This window comes from Eretmochelys imbricata, chromosome 20, assembly GCF_965152235.1.
Source record: "Eretmochelys imbricata isolate rEreImb1 chromosome 20, rEreImb1.hap1, whole genome shotgun sequence".
NCBI classification, from domain to species: domain Eukaryota; kingdom Metazoa; phylum Chordata; order Testudines; family Cheloniidae; genus Eretmochelys; species Eretmochelys imbricata.
This window is the reverse complement of record NC_135591.1, coordinates 2,287,290-2,305,180: the sequence shown is the minus strand read 5'-3', so window position 1 is coordinate 2,305,180 and position 17,891 is coordinate 2,287,290. Positions and strand designations below refer to the sequence as shown.

The following is a 17,891-nucleotide window of genomic DNA, read 5'->3' as shown; positions in this document are numbered from 1 at the left end:
GTGGGCGCACGTGTCCGAAAATAGCACAGCCAGTCAGAGGGCAAGGCTGGGCCATCCCCTTAACAAGCCAGTTAAGGGAAAGAGGTGCTAACCCTGGAGCCCTGTCTCCACGGGAAATGGCTGCAAGGCACCCAGCACGCACAGAGCATTGTCCAAACCCACACAAGAGGGACTGAATGCTGCAGAGGGGGGAATACACCTCACACTGCAAAGCTACAGATCTGCCATCACGGACCTTGCAATCCACGGACACGCCACGCAACTGGGCAAAGTACCGTGAAATACAACGGGTGGGGGGCGGGAGGGAGTGTTTTCCTAGTACACGTAACCCATGACTAGGCCTCTAACAAGCCACCCTCCAAGCATTCAGTTAAGGACAGAACATTGGGGTAGCCCTGTCAGTTGTTGTAATGGGTTTTGAGGGGAGGGTGTCTTTAAATCTTAGTCATGGATTGAAGATGGGTGGGGAAATATTTAACGCAATCCAGACCCTGGCAAGCGACCGGGGTCCTGGGGAGCTCCAAGACAGCCAAGTGCCCCCTCCTCCAAGAGGACTTTAACCCTTTTCTTCTTCCTGCAAACTGCTCTGGTTAAGTCACCTGCACCTATCAAAGCGGCCCAGGAACTCACAATGGAATTAGCAGGTTTCCTTTCAATACACACACAAAGAAGAACTGCAGCTTTGTCCCACTCCTTTGACCTACTTTTTGGAGGGACTAGTGTATGGCTTCTGATCGTCTCTTCAGAGTTTTTGACTCAAATAATTCCTCCAGCTTTAAGACTTCAGGCAGAGTAAAGCAACACTTCACTAACTAAATGTGTGCATAAGTCTTGCACACAACACAAAATAACAATTTGCTAGTCTATAGCACCTGTTGTCCAAAGTAATTAAACCTCACTTAGCTGCTGTATGCTATTATCCCCATTTCACAGATGGGGAAACTGAGGCAAAGAGAGACCAAAAGCAACTACTTTCACCCAGATGACAATCAGCGGCAAACTTGGGAACAGAACCCAGGAGTCCTTGCTCCCATGCCCCCAGCCTCACACACACACACACACTTCTCTGCTTCCAGCAAACACCTCAGGCAAAAGGCGAGACAAAAAGACGGTGTCAGTAGGTAGCAAGGACCCCACTGTCCCAGTGTCAGAGAGCACATGTGTTTGATGGTAACATGACAGCAGAGTCCTAATCACAGAGAATGGCTCTTACTTTTTTTTCAAAACCATGGAGATAGTGTTCTCTCCCTGCACAACCCAAGGATTTGTTGCCTCAGGGAACTCAGATGTCATATGTGTTGTTTACTGCCTCCGTGACTGGTAGTAACTGAGTCATTACCAGAGCTGATCAAAAACTGTATTTTAATTTTCCCACAAAAAGTTCCCATTTTCTTAAAAAACATTTTCAGCTTTTCAGTTGTCCAAGGAAAGCCTGAAAATCTGACAAAATCAGAAATTCCCAAGTGAAAGTTTCCCTTTAATTACAGAGCCGGTTTTTGTGGAAGAGAGTTTTGGCACAAGTTTTAGTTTTGTTTTTTTCTTTTTGAACCAACTCTAGTCATTCCTGACCCTTGGCTAGTCAAGACGCGAATCAAATGATTGGGTGGCTCGTGGTCTGGTTCCTAGCAGAGAGGTAAACGCTGAGAACATCACACGGATCCCCCTTGCAGACTGTCTAAACTGTGAGGTCAAAGATTGAATGGGAGTAAATTCCCCCACTCCCCAAAGGGGGCCTTCAGGGCAGGGCTTGGTCTATGCTGTAGCTGAGCACAATATTCTCGTTTTGGGGTTAGAGGACTTCAGTCTCCAGCACGAACCATCAGGCACTTCTCATTGGCACTAAACTCACTTTAAAAGACACTTTCTGATGAAGCCACCGCTCCACGCGCCACTCACCATGTTGCGGGCTTGCATTCTGGGCCAAATTTAGATGTGGTGTAAGCAGGTACAACTCCACTGGCTTCCACTGGGCCTGACTTTCGCCCCCTACTAATGTGGTATCAAAGCATCAGTAAGAATGGAAGGTGGAGCCCGATCCCCTGGATCATTAGTTCCCATTTTCCTGGCGAAAGGTTTCCTGCTAGGTATGCCAGTGTGTTTAGTCCCTTGCCCACATCCCTTCGCAGCCTGGGACGATAAGCAGCTTCTGAATTCCTTCTGGTCACGCTTCCCTCTTGCACCAGGTGGCTGCAGGGCAAGTATGTGTAGGGCATCCTTGACAAAAAGCGAACACCAACCTGGACAGCTTTGCTACCCCACAGGGAAGAGGAGAATTTGATTGTGTGACTCCAATTCTTCTCCCCTCCTTGATCAGTCCCTTCGCTACTTTATTCCTTGACAAGCTGCCAGCAGCTGCTTGCAATTCAGAGTTCCCGCACCCTAAGCTCAAGCAGGATTCAAATTACATCAACGGAGCTGCTCTCTTTTCATTTCAAGCATTCTTATGGAACTACAGCATCTCCATGGAGTTCAGGGGCAAACAGCAACCTGCTGCAAAGGCGGCGGGGAGGGGCCAGGCTCACCAGAAAATTCCCAAAGAAAAGGAAAGCAACAGCTTGCAAGACAATGCAAACCTTGGAGCAGAGTGCACCCAGGCATGGTCAAACTCGGCTGCTGCAAAGCAGGGAGACGCAGCTCTGCCAAGTGGGAAACTGAACTAACCTAGCAAAGCAGCCACTTCCAGCCAGCGCCCACCCTCGTTCCATACGAGCCGCTGGCCTCTCCTCACGGAAGCGTTTTGTGACTTAACAAGGGGGCATCCTGGTGGCCAGAACCGAGGGCTTTACGGCGACCCAGACCCAGTCAAAGCACAGCACTGACAAAAACCAACAATCCAGCCACCAGCGCTCATCCTCCAGGGATCAGAGGAAGCTTCTTTTCTTAAAAACAAAACAAAAAACCAACGACCGACTCAAGCTCGTTGGGCTCTGTCAGTCAGGGAGGGCAGGACTCTGATGCAAACAGACGCCGTTCAAGTTTCCTTGCCCAGCTCCGTCAGTGCACCCCAATCCTGGCCGGTGGCAGTACCCCTGTTTAACAGCCCCGGCTCTGCCCCAAAGCTCTATATTAATGCACTTCACTTCCCACCTTCACCCCTGGGAGTCCAGGTCTTTTGGTCACTGCCCATGCAGCTCCATCCGCTTATCACCTTCATCTACAATCTGAATTCAGGGAAGCTCTATGGCCTGTGCTATGCAAGAGGTCAGACAGATGCCTTCAGTGCTCCATTCTGGTTTTATAATTGATAAATCTACCCCAAACCTTATCCTTATCCAAGGCTTTCCTTGAGCAGAGACTGAATTTCAAACTGAAAGATGATATGGACACATACCCACTAGAGAACTGCAGGCTAGCATTCACTTCTCACCTACAAAGACTAGGCACCAGGTTTCCAGCAGCAACCCTCTAGTCTCTGAAACCCACTGGCACTCCTGAGCCTATATCTCGAGGTGTTCACAAGTCACTGATGGCCTGACACTATCATTCTGACCCACTCTCTCCACCCACACCCAAAAGGGCCTTCATGTTGCCAACAGATTGTAACAATCAATCAACAACAAAGAGGTGAACTCACCCCATGCACACACCTCGCAATATTTCATGGCTCCAGATTTAATCTTAACACTCTCTAACAAACAATAGCACGCTGTCTGGCAGGACAGATATTTCAGAGACGCCATGGGGGTCTTAAACATCACATGTGATTGCAAGTTTACCATTGTGTATTCGTGTGCAGAAGAACGGAGTCTAACAGGAGAGACTAAAATATCCATCCTATAAACATAAGCGGGGTACTAAACACCTTTGACTATCTATTATTGCAGATCAAGCGAGATGTCACTGGAAAGACACTTTTCCTTCTGTTTGCAGCGAGGGCCGAGATCTGACCTGTGGTCTGGAAGACCCGAGGTACTAATGATCACCATGATCATGGAGAGGGAGGGGGAGACAGTATGGTTACACCCCAGCAGGGAAGAGAAATTTTATTTGAGGTATAGAGACACGGGGTCTAAACATCAAATCATATGCAACTGAATCAACTGACTGAATACAACAACAGGTCATTTATGAATGCCTGGAACATGCTGGAGATTAATGTCCTTGGGAAATGTCTGTACTAACGCTGTAGGAGGAATTATGAAGACTCACTAGTAGTATCTTTTAAAACGTGTGGCTTAAGAAGAGAAGGAACAGCTCCCCCCAAGACGGGGAGGTAGGGGAGGCAGCTGTGTATTAGTCTCTAGGCTCAGCAACCCCCACCCCCTTGGGTTGAAGGTCTGTGGGAACTGGACTAGAGAGAGGGGAAGAGAGCCCCGAAGATCTTTCACTTGGGGAGACAAGGGAAGCTAGCCTGTTGCTCTTCTATGACAAGGTCTTGGCCTTGGTATGATCAGCCATTTTGAGTTATCTTGCTGGGAGCACACGTTAAGGATTTTACCTTGAACCCAGACAGTAGCTTGGTAAATGAAGTCTTAGCCATTGGAAGCGTGATTTGTTGTGTGTTACTTGGAATCCTTTCTACCTTTATTCCCTTGAACTCACTTAATTCATGCTCTTTTGTTAATAAAAGAGTTTATTTTTACTATAGACCAAGCGAATGCTGTGTTGAACTGGAAGTGAGTATCAACTCCAGTTAAAGTGATGAGCTGGTGGGATGGGACTCTTCACAAGAGCAAATCAACCTTATTATTTCCCCGAGCTGGCCAGGAGAGGGCTGGACACATCAAGGCATACGGTTTTGGGGAAACTCGGGAAGGAGGGTGCATTGGGGTCATCTCAATGGTTGTAACCCAGGCTGGTGGAAGCCAGAATGGGGCTATATTCAGGCTGTTGAACCATGGCTGTCTAAGCACAGACACTCAGGATGTGATCTGCACGCTTCTTGCTGACTGTGAGCTGGACGTTAATCTCCAGCAGGCCGAGAACTACAGTATCAAGGCCTTGTAAGGCACCCAGGGTTGCATAGCAAGTAGTGAGACAACCTCTCGCTGGCCTGGATTTGCACCCTGAACAGACTGGACCATCACACACGAGTAACCAAGTTTTTAAAATCTGGTATAATCAATTTATAATTGATCCTGGCAAACTAAATTCTAACTCAGTTTCGAAAACTGTCCTTATTGACAGTGGACGTATTTGTTGCTGAGAAGGGGAAGGCCAACAACTTGTGTTAATACTTTTCAGATATTAGTATTAACAAGATACGCTAGATAATCTGAAAACAATCCATATCACCACCATAAATTATGTGCCTTACGGTAGAGCTGTGGAGCAAAGCAACACACCAGCATTAGACTCCCATACAGGTAACTGCTGAGCATCAGAAAATGGCCTTTTGAAATATAGACATCCAAAATATCGAACAACAGCAAAACAAGTGACATACCAGATATGTAGGAGCGTCCATTGCAGTCTTCTATATCCATCTTTAAGGTACTTTGCTGAAAGAGAAAGCAGGGGTCTATCAGCAAGTCTCTGGAAATGCAGGGCTGGAATCTCTTCCCAGACACAACCTCTTTAGTAAAAGGGCCCATCAACCTCTGATAGTGGATGAATTACTTACCCAGCCTTGATTTATAAATGCCAGCTTGCAGCACTGACTTTGACACAGTGGAACAAGCTAAAACTTTGATTTGATCCCCGCTTTGGAACTAAATTTTTATTGCCCACTAAAGAGCTACTTTCTAGGCACCGAGAAACAACTTTCTATTGGAAAGCAAAAACTGGTTTTAAGCTGTAGCTATTATACAGTGGTCAATGCAATGAAGGGTTGGCAGTTTGCAGTACATAGCATCCAACTAACAAGCAATGATTCCCAACAAACAAAACGAATACAGTGTGTTTTCATCCGAGCCTCTGCCTTCAGCTCTCTGCCATCACAGTTCTGCAGCAGTTACATGGGAGTCTGTTTTTCAAATGGCATTAGTTCTTAAGAGTCAGACTTGTAACACTGGAAGTGGTGTAAGATGGGAGGGAAAAGCAGCTGTCAATTCTCCTGGAGCATCTGACAAGGCAAGACCTGATTCAAACTTCACTGTCCAGAAGGACAAGTGCCCGCAGGCCGCTGCTAATTAATTTGAAACCTCAAGTGGTGAGATATGATAGCAGTTGTACATACAATTCATTTAATCCACCTGAGTCTTTGCTGCCATGCCCCATTTCAACAGGGGACTTCTCTATTGAAAACCGATGCTGGTATAAATGGGGTGGCAGCAGGTACATGAAGTCTGGAGTGGGAGAAGTGTTTAACTGAAGCATTCAGCTTCATTTTGTCAATGAAAGAAGATGCTTCTTTGGGCAATGAGACTGAAAACTAGCACACAACGTGCCACTGAGCAGCCTGGCAACAGCCATTCCAAAGATCACGCTCGAATAAAAGCAAAATCTGCCTTCTATTTTGCCTCTTGATGCCCTGCAGAGATAATGAACATTTTATACATCCAAATGGCTTTTTGTCAATGACATTGGTTGTTTAAAAAACAAAATGAGGACAGCCTCAAAAAACACAAGTTTGGCTGTTTAGAATTCACGCTGTAATTGGCAGTTGGTATGTTCAGAAACTAAGAGAATTTGCTGCAGAGAACAATTAAAAGTGATCATTTGCAGAATGTGAACACAAAGGGGAAAAGACCAATAGAATTAACTTTTTTCCTCCCTTTTTTAATGATCAAATGTTACTTAAAGACAGTGCAAACTGCTTTTTTTTTCCCCTTTTTTTTTTTTCCTTTTTTTTCAAAAAGGTCAGAGAAAATCTGAGTTACCCCCTTCTGATCATTCCCATTTTAGAGAGGATTTTTTTTTTTTAAACCAAAGGAACTCAAATCATAGAATATCAGGGTTGGAAGGGACCTCAGGAGGTCATCTAGTCCAAACCCCTACTCAAAGCAGGACCAGTCCCCAATTTTTGCCCCAGATCCCGAAATGGCCCCCTCAAGGATTGAACTCACAACCCTTGGTTTAGCAGGCCAATGCTCAAACCCCTGAGCTATCCCTCCCCACACAATAAATGGTGTTAATATTACCAATTTTATAACCAAACTGCTACCAGCGTAGAGGAGATCACTACAGAAATAGACAGGGCAACCAGGGAGACAGGATGGCTTAGTGGCTTGAGCAATGGACTGGGACTCATGAAAGCTTGGGTCTAGTCCCAGCTTGGGCCAGGTCACTCTGTATCTCATCTGCAAAGCAGGGACAAGTTTACTGACCACCTTTGTAAAGCATGTTCAGATTCCTGGATGAAAAGTAGGACATATTTATTTATTTCATTAATTTACTAATCGCTTTCTATTAAGCCACCAGCTCTAATTACTCATTTTTAAATGAAGTTTAGGTCTTGCCAACCCCCACTGCGTCGAAAAGCATCCATAAAAACAAGCTGGCTTTGACGACACAGAGCCTTTCGCTCCTGGGTCACCAGTTTAAAGTCAGGCCAGGTCAGCAGTGGTGGTGGTTTCCGTTGGAGAGCTATTTGTCAGTCTGTCTTTCTCCTGTGAGCTGGTGGATCTCCGCTCAGTTCCAGTAACGCAAGTATCCCCACTACAAATACTAAAATGGGCTCTGCTGCTGGTAAGAAACTGCCCTTTCAGTCCTAAAGGTGGTATGGAATCTCCAAAGCAAAGACAAACCTTGATGGTGGGAGTGTGGGGGAGTTTATGTGGCTGCTTGCTCCTATTTCGTAGATAAACAAGAGGACTCGGTCCCCGATGCGTCACTCACATTTTCACAGTTAATCATGCTAAATAAACTGACCAAAAAAAAAAAAAAATATCAAGCAGAGAGGCTCCTCTTCTTTTACTGTCATCCCAGTTTTAAAAAAAACTGGAGACAACGGGTCCTTACTCTACCTGCTACTCAAAATGCTGGATTTGCCAGTTATCCAGTTCCAAGGGCTGAATTACACAGGAAAAGCTTCCTACCCACAGTGGCTATTAACTTTACGAGATGAAAATAATGTAGGTTGAAATATATATTTCAACCCCAGGTTATACAGTAACTGCCTCCTGCATTTTTATTTTTGTTGAATCCATAATTTTGCTGTTTAATGTTATACACACACACTTGGGGATTTGCCTGGCTCCATACAAAGGGCACACGACACGCTAATAAAAATAATGGTTATTTAGTGCACTCCCTCCCCTTTCCCTGTACTCTGCAGAAGCCATTGAAAACACTCAATTAAAAAACAAAACACAAAGCACCAAAACAAAATGCGAAGGGATTATCCTAAAATCTTTCGAAAGATGAGTGTTTATTGATGTTTAAAAGTGGATTATTTGGTATGAACTGGGTCCATTTCTCAGATTTCCCCAATTGATTTTATTGTTTAATAAAGCACGTGCCCATTTCAAATCATGTTCTGTTGACGCCAACTTGAACTAACACGGCCCCATCTATTGCCATAAGACCCTTAACGACAAAGCAGAGTTTGCTTTGGCTCTGTAACGCTACATGCAGGACAAGCCAAACCGGACTTACTCTTGCAGCCAGCATGTTCGTTGCTTTTCCACCGACTTGGTGCTCAGCAGAGCACCATCACTTGAACACACAAGCAGTGCAAGCTTCCCTGTATGCCCCCCAATATGCCTCAGCCCCGTCCTAGAGGGAACTCTGGGCCCCATTCAATCCTTTGCATCTTGGCCTACACGAAGAACAATTTCAATTTCTGTTTTCAACTGTGCACAGGGGCTGGCAAGGAACAGGACCGAGATCAACTCATTTCACACAAGCGAAGTAATCGGAAAGTAATGCCGCGAGCGCTGCCGAGCTGGAGGCCCAGGTCTGCAGCCATGACTCCTTATTCACACCAGCAGCCCCAATCGAGTCAATGAGTCTGGGCCCAGCATCGAGGAAGCGAGGCTCAGACGCCGTCCTGTATTTTAAAAGAGGAGAAGAGAACCGGGAACTCCTTACAGCAGTTGGCCAAGCCAAGTGCAGAGCAGCAGGAATTTTTACTTTTGAAGACTGGCTACGTCTGGTGAATAAGGCATTACTCATCTAAACCCACTAGCAATGACTGGCCTTCAGGACCCACAGCTGAACAAAGAGTTTTGTTGATTTTTTTTTCTGAGACACATTTTTACACACACACACACACCCCCCATCTGCACTGATTAGACCCTAGATCTCAAAGTCAGCAATGCCCAGTGATTGAAAACAATCCTGGGTTTAAAGGAACTGATTGCTTCAAAGGATGAATTTTACATTTTGGTGACACGCGCTGGGTCTGGAAGGAATCTGATTATAAAGGAAGATCAAATGGTTACGTTCTCAGGTTTGCGCTCAATTGCCAGTTAGCAATTGCTTGATAGGAGTGCGCTTGTATTTACAACACTACCTTTGTCCCAAAGCCTTTTACAAATGCTGAATGATCAGCCCCTATGAAATACAGCTGCCTCCAGAATGGTCTGCACAATTGAAAGGAAAGGGGCTATTTAGATCACTGGAGGATCCCCTATTCTTAAGAACAGTGTCCCATGGGATCTTTGATGTCCACACAGAAAAGTCATGACCCTCCTTGGTTTATAAGGTCGTGTGTGAAAGATCCAGAGCAAAACGCACAAAACAGTTTCTACCCTTTCCAAGGAGATAGTCCATGCTTCTGGAGATTTGACCCTGCAGCAACAGGGACATGAAACATGTCAAACTTCACACTTTGACCATTGAGTCATCCCATCTCACGCTGCTACTGTGGCAGAGAGCAGGCCAATACCTACCCTGTCCTCCTAGCTTTCAGACTTGATCGTCAGGTTGAGCATTAGGAACTTAAATGCACTAAAATGAGAGCAGAGTGGCTTTAGAACTGCTTGAAGTTCTCATCCCCTCTGAAATAAGGACTTTTTCCCTAGTGACAAGACTCAGGGGAACAAACCTTAGAAATAGCCCAATTAAAAGCAAAATCTCCAATCTCACTGTGATGCAGTTTGTAAATGTCCTTTGCACTGAGAGAGGCTTTTGAGAAAAGCTAGGCCTGGAATGCCTTATGGAGGGGGGAAAAGGGCTGCATCACAATGTATTTAGTAATTATTTGGATTATGAAAGAATTCTAGAGATAGAAAAGTCCTGTTACGTCACACCTAGTCCATCTGTCCCCAGACTTCTGTCTACTTCCAAGCATCTCAAACCACGAGGATTCCATCAGTCCCTTGAGACACAATTCTACAGTCCTATTGTTCTCACTGGAAGACAACCTAAATTTTTCTTCTCTTAATTTCATCCCATTACTCTGGTAATACCCTAAGTACTGTGAAATAGTGCTCTGCATTTTAAATATCCCAATGTCAGCCGTGGAACACTTTTCAGATTCCTGATGCCATAATTGCAAGAGTGAGAACACTAAATTCCAACCAAATTATACCGAGGCATCTGCATTATTACAAGTAGGATCACAATGAACATTAACCCCTAACGAGAAGAAGCCTCTCAGGCCGCACAAGTCTTTGAACCACCGCCTTCCCCGGGCCGTGAGGCTCGCGGAGAGCGCTAGGTACCTGGCTCCTGGGTGAGGGAAACGCGGGAAGTGGGGTGGAGTTGTTGGGGGACGTTGCGTTGGGGTCGGGGAAGCAGGTCGGCTGTGGGGATGCCGGCTCCCAAGGGGAGACGGGCCTGCCCTGCATGGCTGTCTGTGGTGGCACGGCCGCCCGTGGGGTCCCGGTCCCCTCCCCTTTCCCGGGTCACGGCGGTGCCCGGGACCGGGGCGCGGTCAGGGCGTGGGAGGCCGAGACTCGCCAGGAGGAAGCGTGTGGTGGGCGACAGAAAGTCAGGGAGAGAGAGAAGGAGGAGCGGCTGGCATGCGCGCGTGACGGTGGAAGATAAGGGAGGGTTCGTTCGTGAGGGTGCCCAGGATCGGAACCCCCCCTCTATCTCCTCCGTCCGGATCCTACAGCAGGGTTATGGAAAGCCTGGCCACAACGATTAAAATTCTTCAGGTCCTCACGAGAGCCCAACACTCCAAGTTGATCTGCATGTGAATCGTCTCCCTGGAGAGAACGTACATTTTATTTTTGTGCTCGCCATGATTCACTGTTTAAGATGCACAAATTGGACTCTTTGTGCCGTTCAAGCTGTGCGCTGGGATAAACAGGAGCCTCCCTAGGGAACGGATGAAATGAACACCCTCACATTCTAATGGCCTGAAAACAATTAACCGACAAAAGCAACGCAACAGATCGCAAGGAGTGATGAAAACTTCCAGCTTCAGTGAATCCACTAATCAAGGCAAAAGCAACAGCTTGGGCTTTTCAACTCAGAAGCAAACTTGCCACCACCAGCTTCAGAGTGTTATGCGTTTATTTTTCCCTCCACTAAGGGTGCAAAGAAAACAAGATACTCACAGGGTCGATGGTGCTAAAACGTACTCGCTTCATCCTCTCCTTCAAGGAGACGGATCTTGTCTAGATTGAGAATCTTTCAGTGACCTTTAGGGTTAGCATGCCTCCGCTTATTATGCTGAAAGAGCTGGGGAAATACGTTATAATTGCGTGAGTTTAGGGCCCCCATTCTGCACAGGGGGTGGAGAGCTAAGAAGATATTGCAAGATGTATACTTAGCTTCCAATCATTTACAGAGTTGGACATGACCTTAAAATGGCCCTATTAATGCTGAAAGATCCCAAATTGCAGCCAAAATCCATCTTTTCTCTCCTACCTGTAACCTCTGAATTTCTATGCCCCCTCTTCAGCTGTTATTGAACTTTGTTTTGGGACATAGCTGGTATAAGAAATACAATATCAAATAAAGTTGTAATGCAAAAAGAGGCAGGAGGGCCATGTTTTAAAAAAGCAACAGAATAAACTTTCAAACAATAGCCGGTAACATACACTGGATAAAATACTCTGATTTTTCAGTCAAGCCCATGTAGGGTCTGTACCTGATGGAATATGTTTGAGAACTTATGTATTTTCCTTCACAGGCAAGAGGGAAGACATTAACACTTAACACTTTTTGTTCACGAAAAAGGAAACACACAAATCAAAACACCTTCAAGCCAAACTGTGTTCATCAAATAGAAAGCTGCATTTTTTGTGGTTGAAGACATTTCTCCTCTCCTGTTATAAACATTCCCTAGACAAAGCCCTCTTCAAATAAGGACATTTTAAAATTTAATTTTTATGTTACCATTAATCCAAACTGCATGGCAGAAGTGAGATTTCAAGCTGCTTTTAAATCCGTGTAGCTAATAACTGTCCAATACGGTTTCTGAATTAAGAACGTAAGAATGGCCAGACTGGTTCAGACCAATGGCCCATCTAGCCCAGTGTCCTGTCTTCTGACAGCGGCTACTGCCAGATGTGTTAGAGGGAATGAACAGAACAGGGCAATTTATTGAGTGATCCATCTCCTGTTGTTCAGTCCCAGCTTCTGGCAGTCAGAGGTATAGGGACACCCAGAGCATGGGTTGCATCCCCGACTATCTTGGGAAATAGCCGCTGATGGACCTATCCTCCATGAACTTATCTAATTCTTTTTTGAACCCAGTCACACTTCTGGCCTTCACAACAACCCCTGGCAAGGAGTTCCACAGGTTGACTCTGCGTTGTGTGAAGTGCTTCCTTATATTTGTTTTAAACTTGCTACTTATTAATTTCAGCAGGTGACCTGTGGTTTTTATGTTAGGTGTGTGGGGTAAATAACACTTCCTTAGTCACTTTTACCACACCATGCTTTTACAGACCTCTCATTTCCCACCTTACTAGTCTCTTTCCAACCTGAACAGTCCCAGTCTTATTAATATCTCCTCAGACAGAAGCTGTTCCAGACCCTTAATCACTTTTGTTGTCCTTCTCTGTACTTTTTCCAATTCTAATATGCCTTTTGAGATGGAGCGGCCAGCACTACAGGCAGTATTCAAGCTGTGGGCATCCCATGGATTTATATAGTGGCATTATGATGTTTTCTGTCTTATTATCTATCCTGTTCCTATGGTGACCAGACGTCCCAATAAAATTGGGACTGTCCCGATTTTTAGGTCTTTGTCCAGCGTCCCAAGCGATGTCCCGATATTTTGGCTTTGGCCGTGGGGCCGTGGCGTGGTTTTTTTTTTTTTGCGCTTCCCCCATGTGTCCCAATATTTTCTCCGTTTCACCTGGTCACCCTACCTGTTCCTAACATTGTTAGCTTTTTGAAATGCCACTGCACACTGATCAGATGTTTTCAGAGCACTATCCATGACTCCAACCTCTCTTTCTTGAGTGGTAACAGCTAATTAAGACACCATTATTTTTTATGTATAGTTGAGATTATGTTTTCCAATGTGCATTATTTTCCATTTATCAACGTTGAATTTCATCTGCCATTTTCTTGCCTAATTACAGAGTTTTGTGAGATCCCTTTGTAACTCTTTGTAGTCAGCTTTAGACTTAACTATCTTGAGTAGTTTTGTACCGTCTGCAAACTTTGCCACCTCACTGTTCACCCACTGTTCCAAATCATTTATGAATAAGTTGACCAGCACTGGTTCTAGTACAGATCTTTGGGGAACCCCACTATTTACCTTTCTATGCTGTGAATACCAATAATTTATTCCTATCCTTTGTTTTCTAGCTTTTAACCAGTTACTGATCCATGAGAGGACCTTCCCTCTTATCCCACGACTGCTCACTTTGTTTAAGAGCCTTTGGTGAGGAACCTTGGCAAAGGCTTTCTGAAAGTCCAAGTACACTACATCCACTCAGTTACCATGTTTGTTGACCCCCTACAAGAATTCTAATAGATTGGTGAGGCAAGATTTCCCTTCACAAAAGCCATGCTGACTCTTCCTCAACAAATGGGCTTACTGGTGTGTAATTGTCAAGATTGCCTCTGGAGCCTTTTTTAAAGATTGGTGTTATATTAGCCATCTTCCAATCCTCTGGTACAAAGGCCAATTTAAGCTATAAGTTACATACCAGAGTCAGTAGTTCTGTAATTTCATATCTGAGTTCCTTCAGAACTCTTGGGTGAATCCCGTTTGCTCCTGGTGACCTATTACTGTTTATCAGTTTGTTCCAAAACCTCCTCTACTGACACCTCAATCTGGGACAGGTCCTCAGATTTGTCATTCTAAAAATAATGGCTCGGGTGTGAGGATCTCCCTCACAACCTCCACAGTGAAGACTGATGCAAAGAATTCATTTAGTTTCTCCACAATGGCCTTGTCTTCCTTGAGTGCTCCTTTAGCACCTCGATCGTCCAGCGACCCCACTGATTGTTTGGAAGGCTTCCTGCTTCCGACATACTTAAAAAAAATAAATATTAGTTTTTGTGTTTTTTGCTAGCTGCTCTTCAAATTCTTTTTTGGTCTCCCTAATTATACTTTTACACTTGATTTACCAGAGTTTATGCTCCTGTTCTAATTTTACTTTCCTTTTGCAATAGGAATTTGGTTTATTTTCTCCATCACCAAAAATGTTTTATATTAAGAATCAGCCATAAAAACGGAAAGCTAAGCAATTAAGAAGAGGAAGATTTGTTGGTTTATTTTTCAGCCAGACTTATTCCAAACATTGTTTTTCTAAGCATCTATTTAACTCCAACATCTGATGCACTCTTGGGACAAAAACTGTGTGTGAAAGATTCAAACTGGTACTTCAACTGAGTGCAGAGAAAGTTCCCACAACAATTTTCTAGTCCTGCAGGAACCTTCCATCAAAAACAAGACAGACAAGACTTGATATTGCTGACAGTTAAAAAACCAAACAAAAACCTTACATTTTATCATCACAAGAAAGGAATAAGTAAATAAAATACAAAAAAAAGACAAACTTTTTATTCCTTTGCGGGTCAGCTTTATATTATTAAACTTTCTTCAGGAACTTGGTTTCATAAGGAAGCATTGTCAGAACTTTGAAATACATCCTTGCTGCCTTCCTACAACATAAGACATCAGAGAGATGGCATAGTCTAGCAGTCCGAGCATCAGGTTTGGCAATCAAGAACTTCAGAGTTCCACGCCCAACCACCACTGACACAGGCAAGTAAATTTCATCTCCTGTGTTTCAGTTTCCCCATCTGTAAAATACAGGTGAAGATCCTTGTAACATCAGTTGTGAGTATTAGCTAATGTTTGTACAGCACTTTGAGATCTAAAGCCAAAGGCCAGGAATTGAGATAACAATGATCAGTAGACAAGCAAGTGCTTAATAAGCGACATCACTTCAAAGATTTGCAGAACCTCTCTCTGCTTGGACTTTTCTATGTTGGTTTTACCAATTAGAAGAATGCTTTGAAAACTGAAGACAATTTATTTTACTAGGGTGACGGGATATAATTGAAATAGTTTCAGTCCTGACACGAAGCTAATCAGGAACAGACAGAGACATTCCCAATCCTGCAACATGCCCATGGAAAACATGCCAAGAGCAAACACTGCAACGTAGGCTACCTTTCTCCTTCCGACATAGGGCTGTCCAGGAAGAACACAGGGAGGCCTCACAAGCTGACTGCAGTGTCAGTTCAACAAGTGAATCATTCAAACAAGGGAAAGCAAATGTCTAAAAGCAAACTCTTCAGAACATCTTCATTCTTCTAATGACGTGGTCAGCCATGGAGTCACTGACAGAGGATAAACTTACCCAAGAGGTCTGTGCACATTGGCAGCTCCAACCAAAGTACTAATGGTGGGAGTGCTAATGTGTACAGAGTCCAGAAGAGGACTACGGTCTGAGGCAGCATGGCCTAGGAGGACAGAGCACTGAACCCTATTCCCAGCTCCACCACTGGGCAAGTCACCTTAACTCCGTGCCTCAGTTTCCCCATCCTACAGATAATGATACTGACCTCCTTGGTAAAGCACTTCGAGACTTATGGATGAGAAGCCCCTACACAAGTGCGGGTAGTAGTAGAATTTATACAAGCATCACACCACCAGTTGAACTGCAACTGTGGGACGTGTGAAGAAATAGATCTAGGGCAGACGCAGCCATAATTAGCATCTCTGCTAGGGTAAGAATTAATAAGAGCCATAAACGCCCCTGTATTTTCTTTTTCCAACCCATTGTTTCCATCACCAGCAGTTTATTTTCCAGCATGAGGACTTTTTTCCACCTTTGCTACAGGCAGACGCTCATCGGATGAACCATTTTTTTTTATTTTTGGGTCACTGGAAGCATTTCAAAAAAGAAGCTCAGCGCAAAGAATTTAAAAAAACTGTTTGTTTTTAATCAAACTGCCAATGATTTAAATGCCAAGGAAGCGGCTTTCCCAGCTCCGAGTATGTACTCACACGCTGCCGCGGCTAGCTGCAATTATCTGCTAGAGCAGAACTGGAGAACACCCTTCGCAGCCGAGTGGTTTGGACAAATTAGCAAGTAAATAGACAAAATCAAAACACAGCGCTAGCCCATCGGGATGTTGTCTTTGTCCCTTAAATAATGAAAACTCAACTGCAATGGATAAAATTAATGCTTTGTAATAGCTTAGTAAACAGCCTGCAGTATAACTGGAAAAATGAATTCAATGTAATACTAGACCAAAAGGCAGCGTCTACCTGTGCATTGTTTCTGAATTGGGAAGGGACCACTGATGCTCTTGGGCGCTTATTATGAAGCGTGCTGTCTAATGAGGTGTTACTGGGCAAATTTAATGCAATAATAAGGTGTTAAGCTGCAGCCTTTTTAAGTTACTGCTTTAAGAATGGGAGAAAGAAATGTGATCTAGAAATAAATCTAACTCATCCACTTGACAGAAGATTACTGCATCAGAACGGCCATTCTGGGTCAGACCAATGGTCCATCTAACCCAGTCTCTTGTCTTCCAACAGTGGCCACTGCCAGAAGCTTCAGAGGGAATGAAGAGAACAGGGCAATTTCAAGTGATCCACCCCCTCCTTTATCCAGTCCCAGTTTCGAGCAGCAGTGGTTTAAGGATATCTGGAGGATGCGGATGTGTCCCTGGCCATCTTGGCTAATAGCCATTGATGGACCTTCCTCCAGGAACTTACCTAATTGTTTTTTTGGACCCACTTATACTTTTGGCCCTCACAACACCCTCTGGCAACGAGTTCCACAGTTTGGTTGTGCGCTGTGTGAAGCGGAACTTTATTTTGTTTGTTTTAAACCTGCTGCCTATTAATTTAATCTGGTGACCCCTAATTCTTGTGTGATGTGAAGAGGTAAATAACACTTCCCTATTCACTTTTTCTGTGCCATTCATGATTTTATAGATCTCTATCATATCCCCCTTTAGTCATCTCTTTTCTAAGAAAAACAGTCCCCGTCTTTTTAATCTTTCCTCAGATGGAAGCTGTCCTATACCCTTAATCATTTTCAATGCCCTTCTCTGCACCTTTTCCAATTCTAATGTATCTTGCAGATGAAGTGACCAGAACTGCACACAGTATTCTAGGTGTGGCCATACCATGGATTTATAATAGTGACATCACGATATTTTCTGTCTTATTATCTATCCCGTTCCTAGTGGTTCCTAACGTCGGGAGCTCTTTTGACTACGGCTGCACATTAAGCAGATGTTTTCAGGGAACTACCAACGATACACTCCCAAAAGAGATCTTAGAGGCAACAGCTAGTTCTGACTACATCATTTTGTACGTATAGTTGGAATTATTTTTTTCCCCCGAACGTGCATTTGCATTTATCAGCATTGAATTTCCTCGGCCAGTCACCCAGTTTAGTGAGATCCCTTTGCTGTAGGGACTTATCCTAATAAACAGATCCCCTTTACTGCTCTGGTCAACTCATCACCACCTTTTTCTTACACTTCGCAGCATCCTAAGCTATAAGGATAAGTTGGATATTTTCCCCTCTAAGAACATCAGTGGACAAGCACACTTAACACCAAGCAGCTCTTAAAAAATCTCCCATGTTAGAGTCCCCTAGTCTAAAGGCTGCGTAAATATGAGTAAAATTCTGTCCCTTCTATGAAGATAATGCTTGAAAAATCAGAGTGGGTGGGGG

The 17,891-nt window shown here is 44.4% G+C and overlaps 1 protein-coding gene across 13 annotated transcripts in view; it reads right to left on the bottom strand.

Annotated features, from left to right (window-relative positions):
• Window positions 1-17,891, bottom strand: part of IKZF4 (IKAROS family zinc finger 4) — a 46,513-nt gene that overhangs the window by 24,111 nt on the left and 4,511 nt on the right. For 12 of the 13 annotated variants that reach the window (XM_077838850.1, XM_077838840.1, XM_077838844.1 and 9 more), the window contains one exon: window positions 5,387-5,441. Coding sequence is in view for 6 of the 13 variants with exons in the window: in XM_077838840.1 (XP_077694966.1) it covers window positions 5,387-5,426 (40 nt within the window). In the remaining 7 variants the exon portion in view is untranslated. Of the gene's footprint in view, window positions 1-5,386; window positions 5,442-17,891 lie in introns of those variants that run through there. The other variant, XM_077838849.1, reaches the window with a different exon arrangement.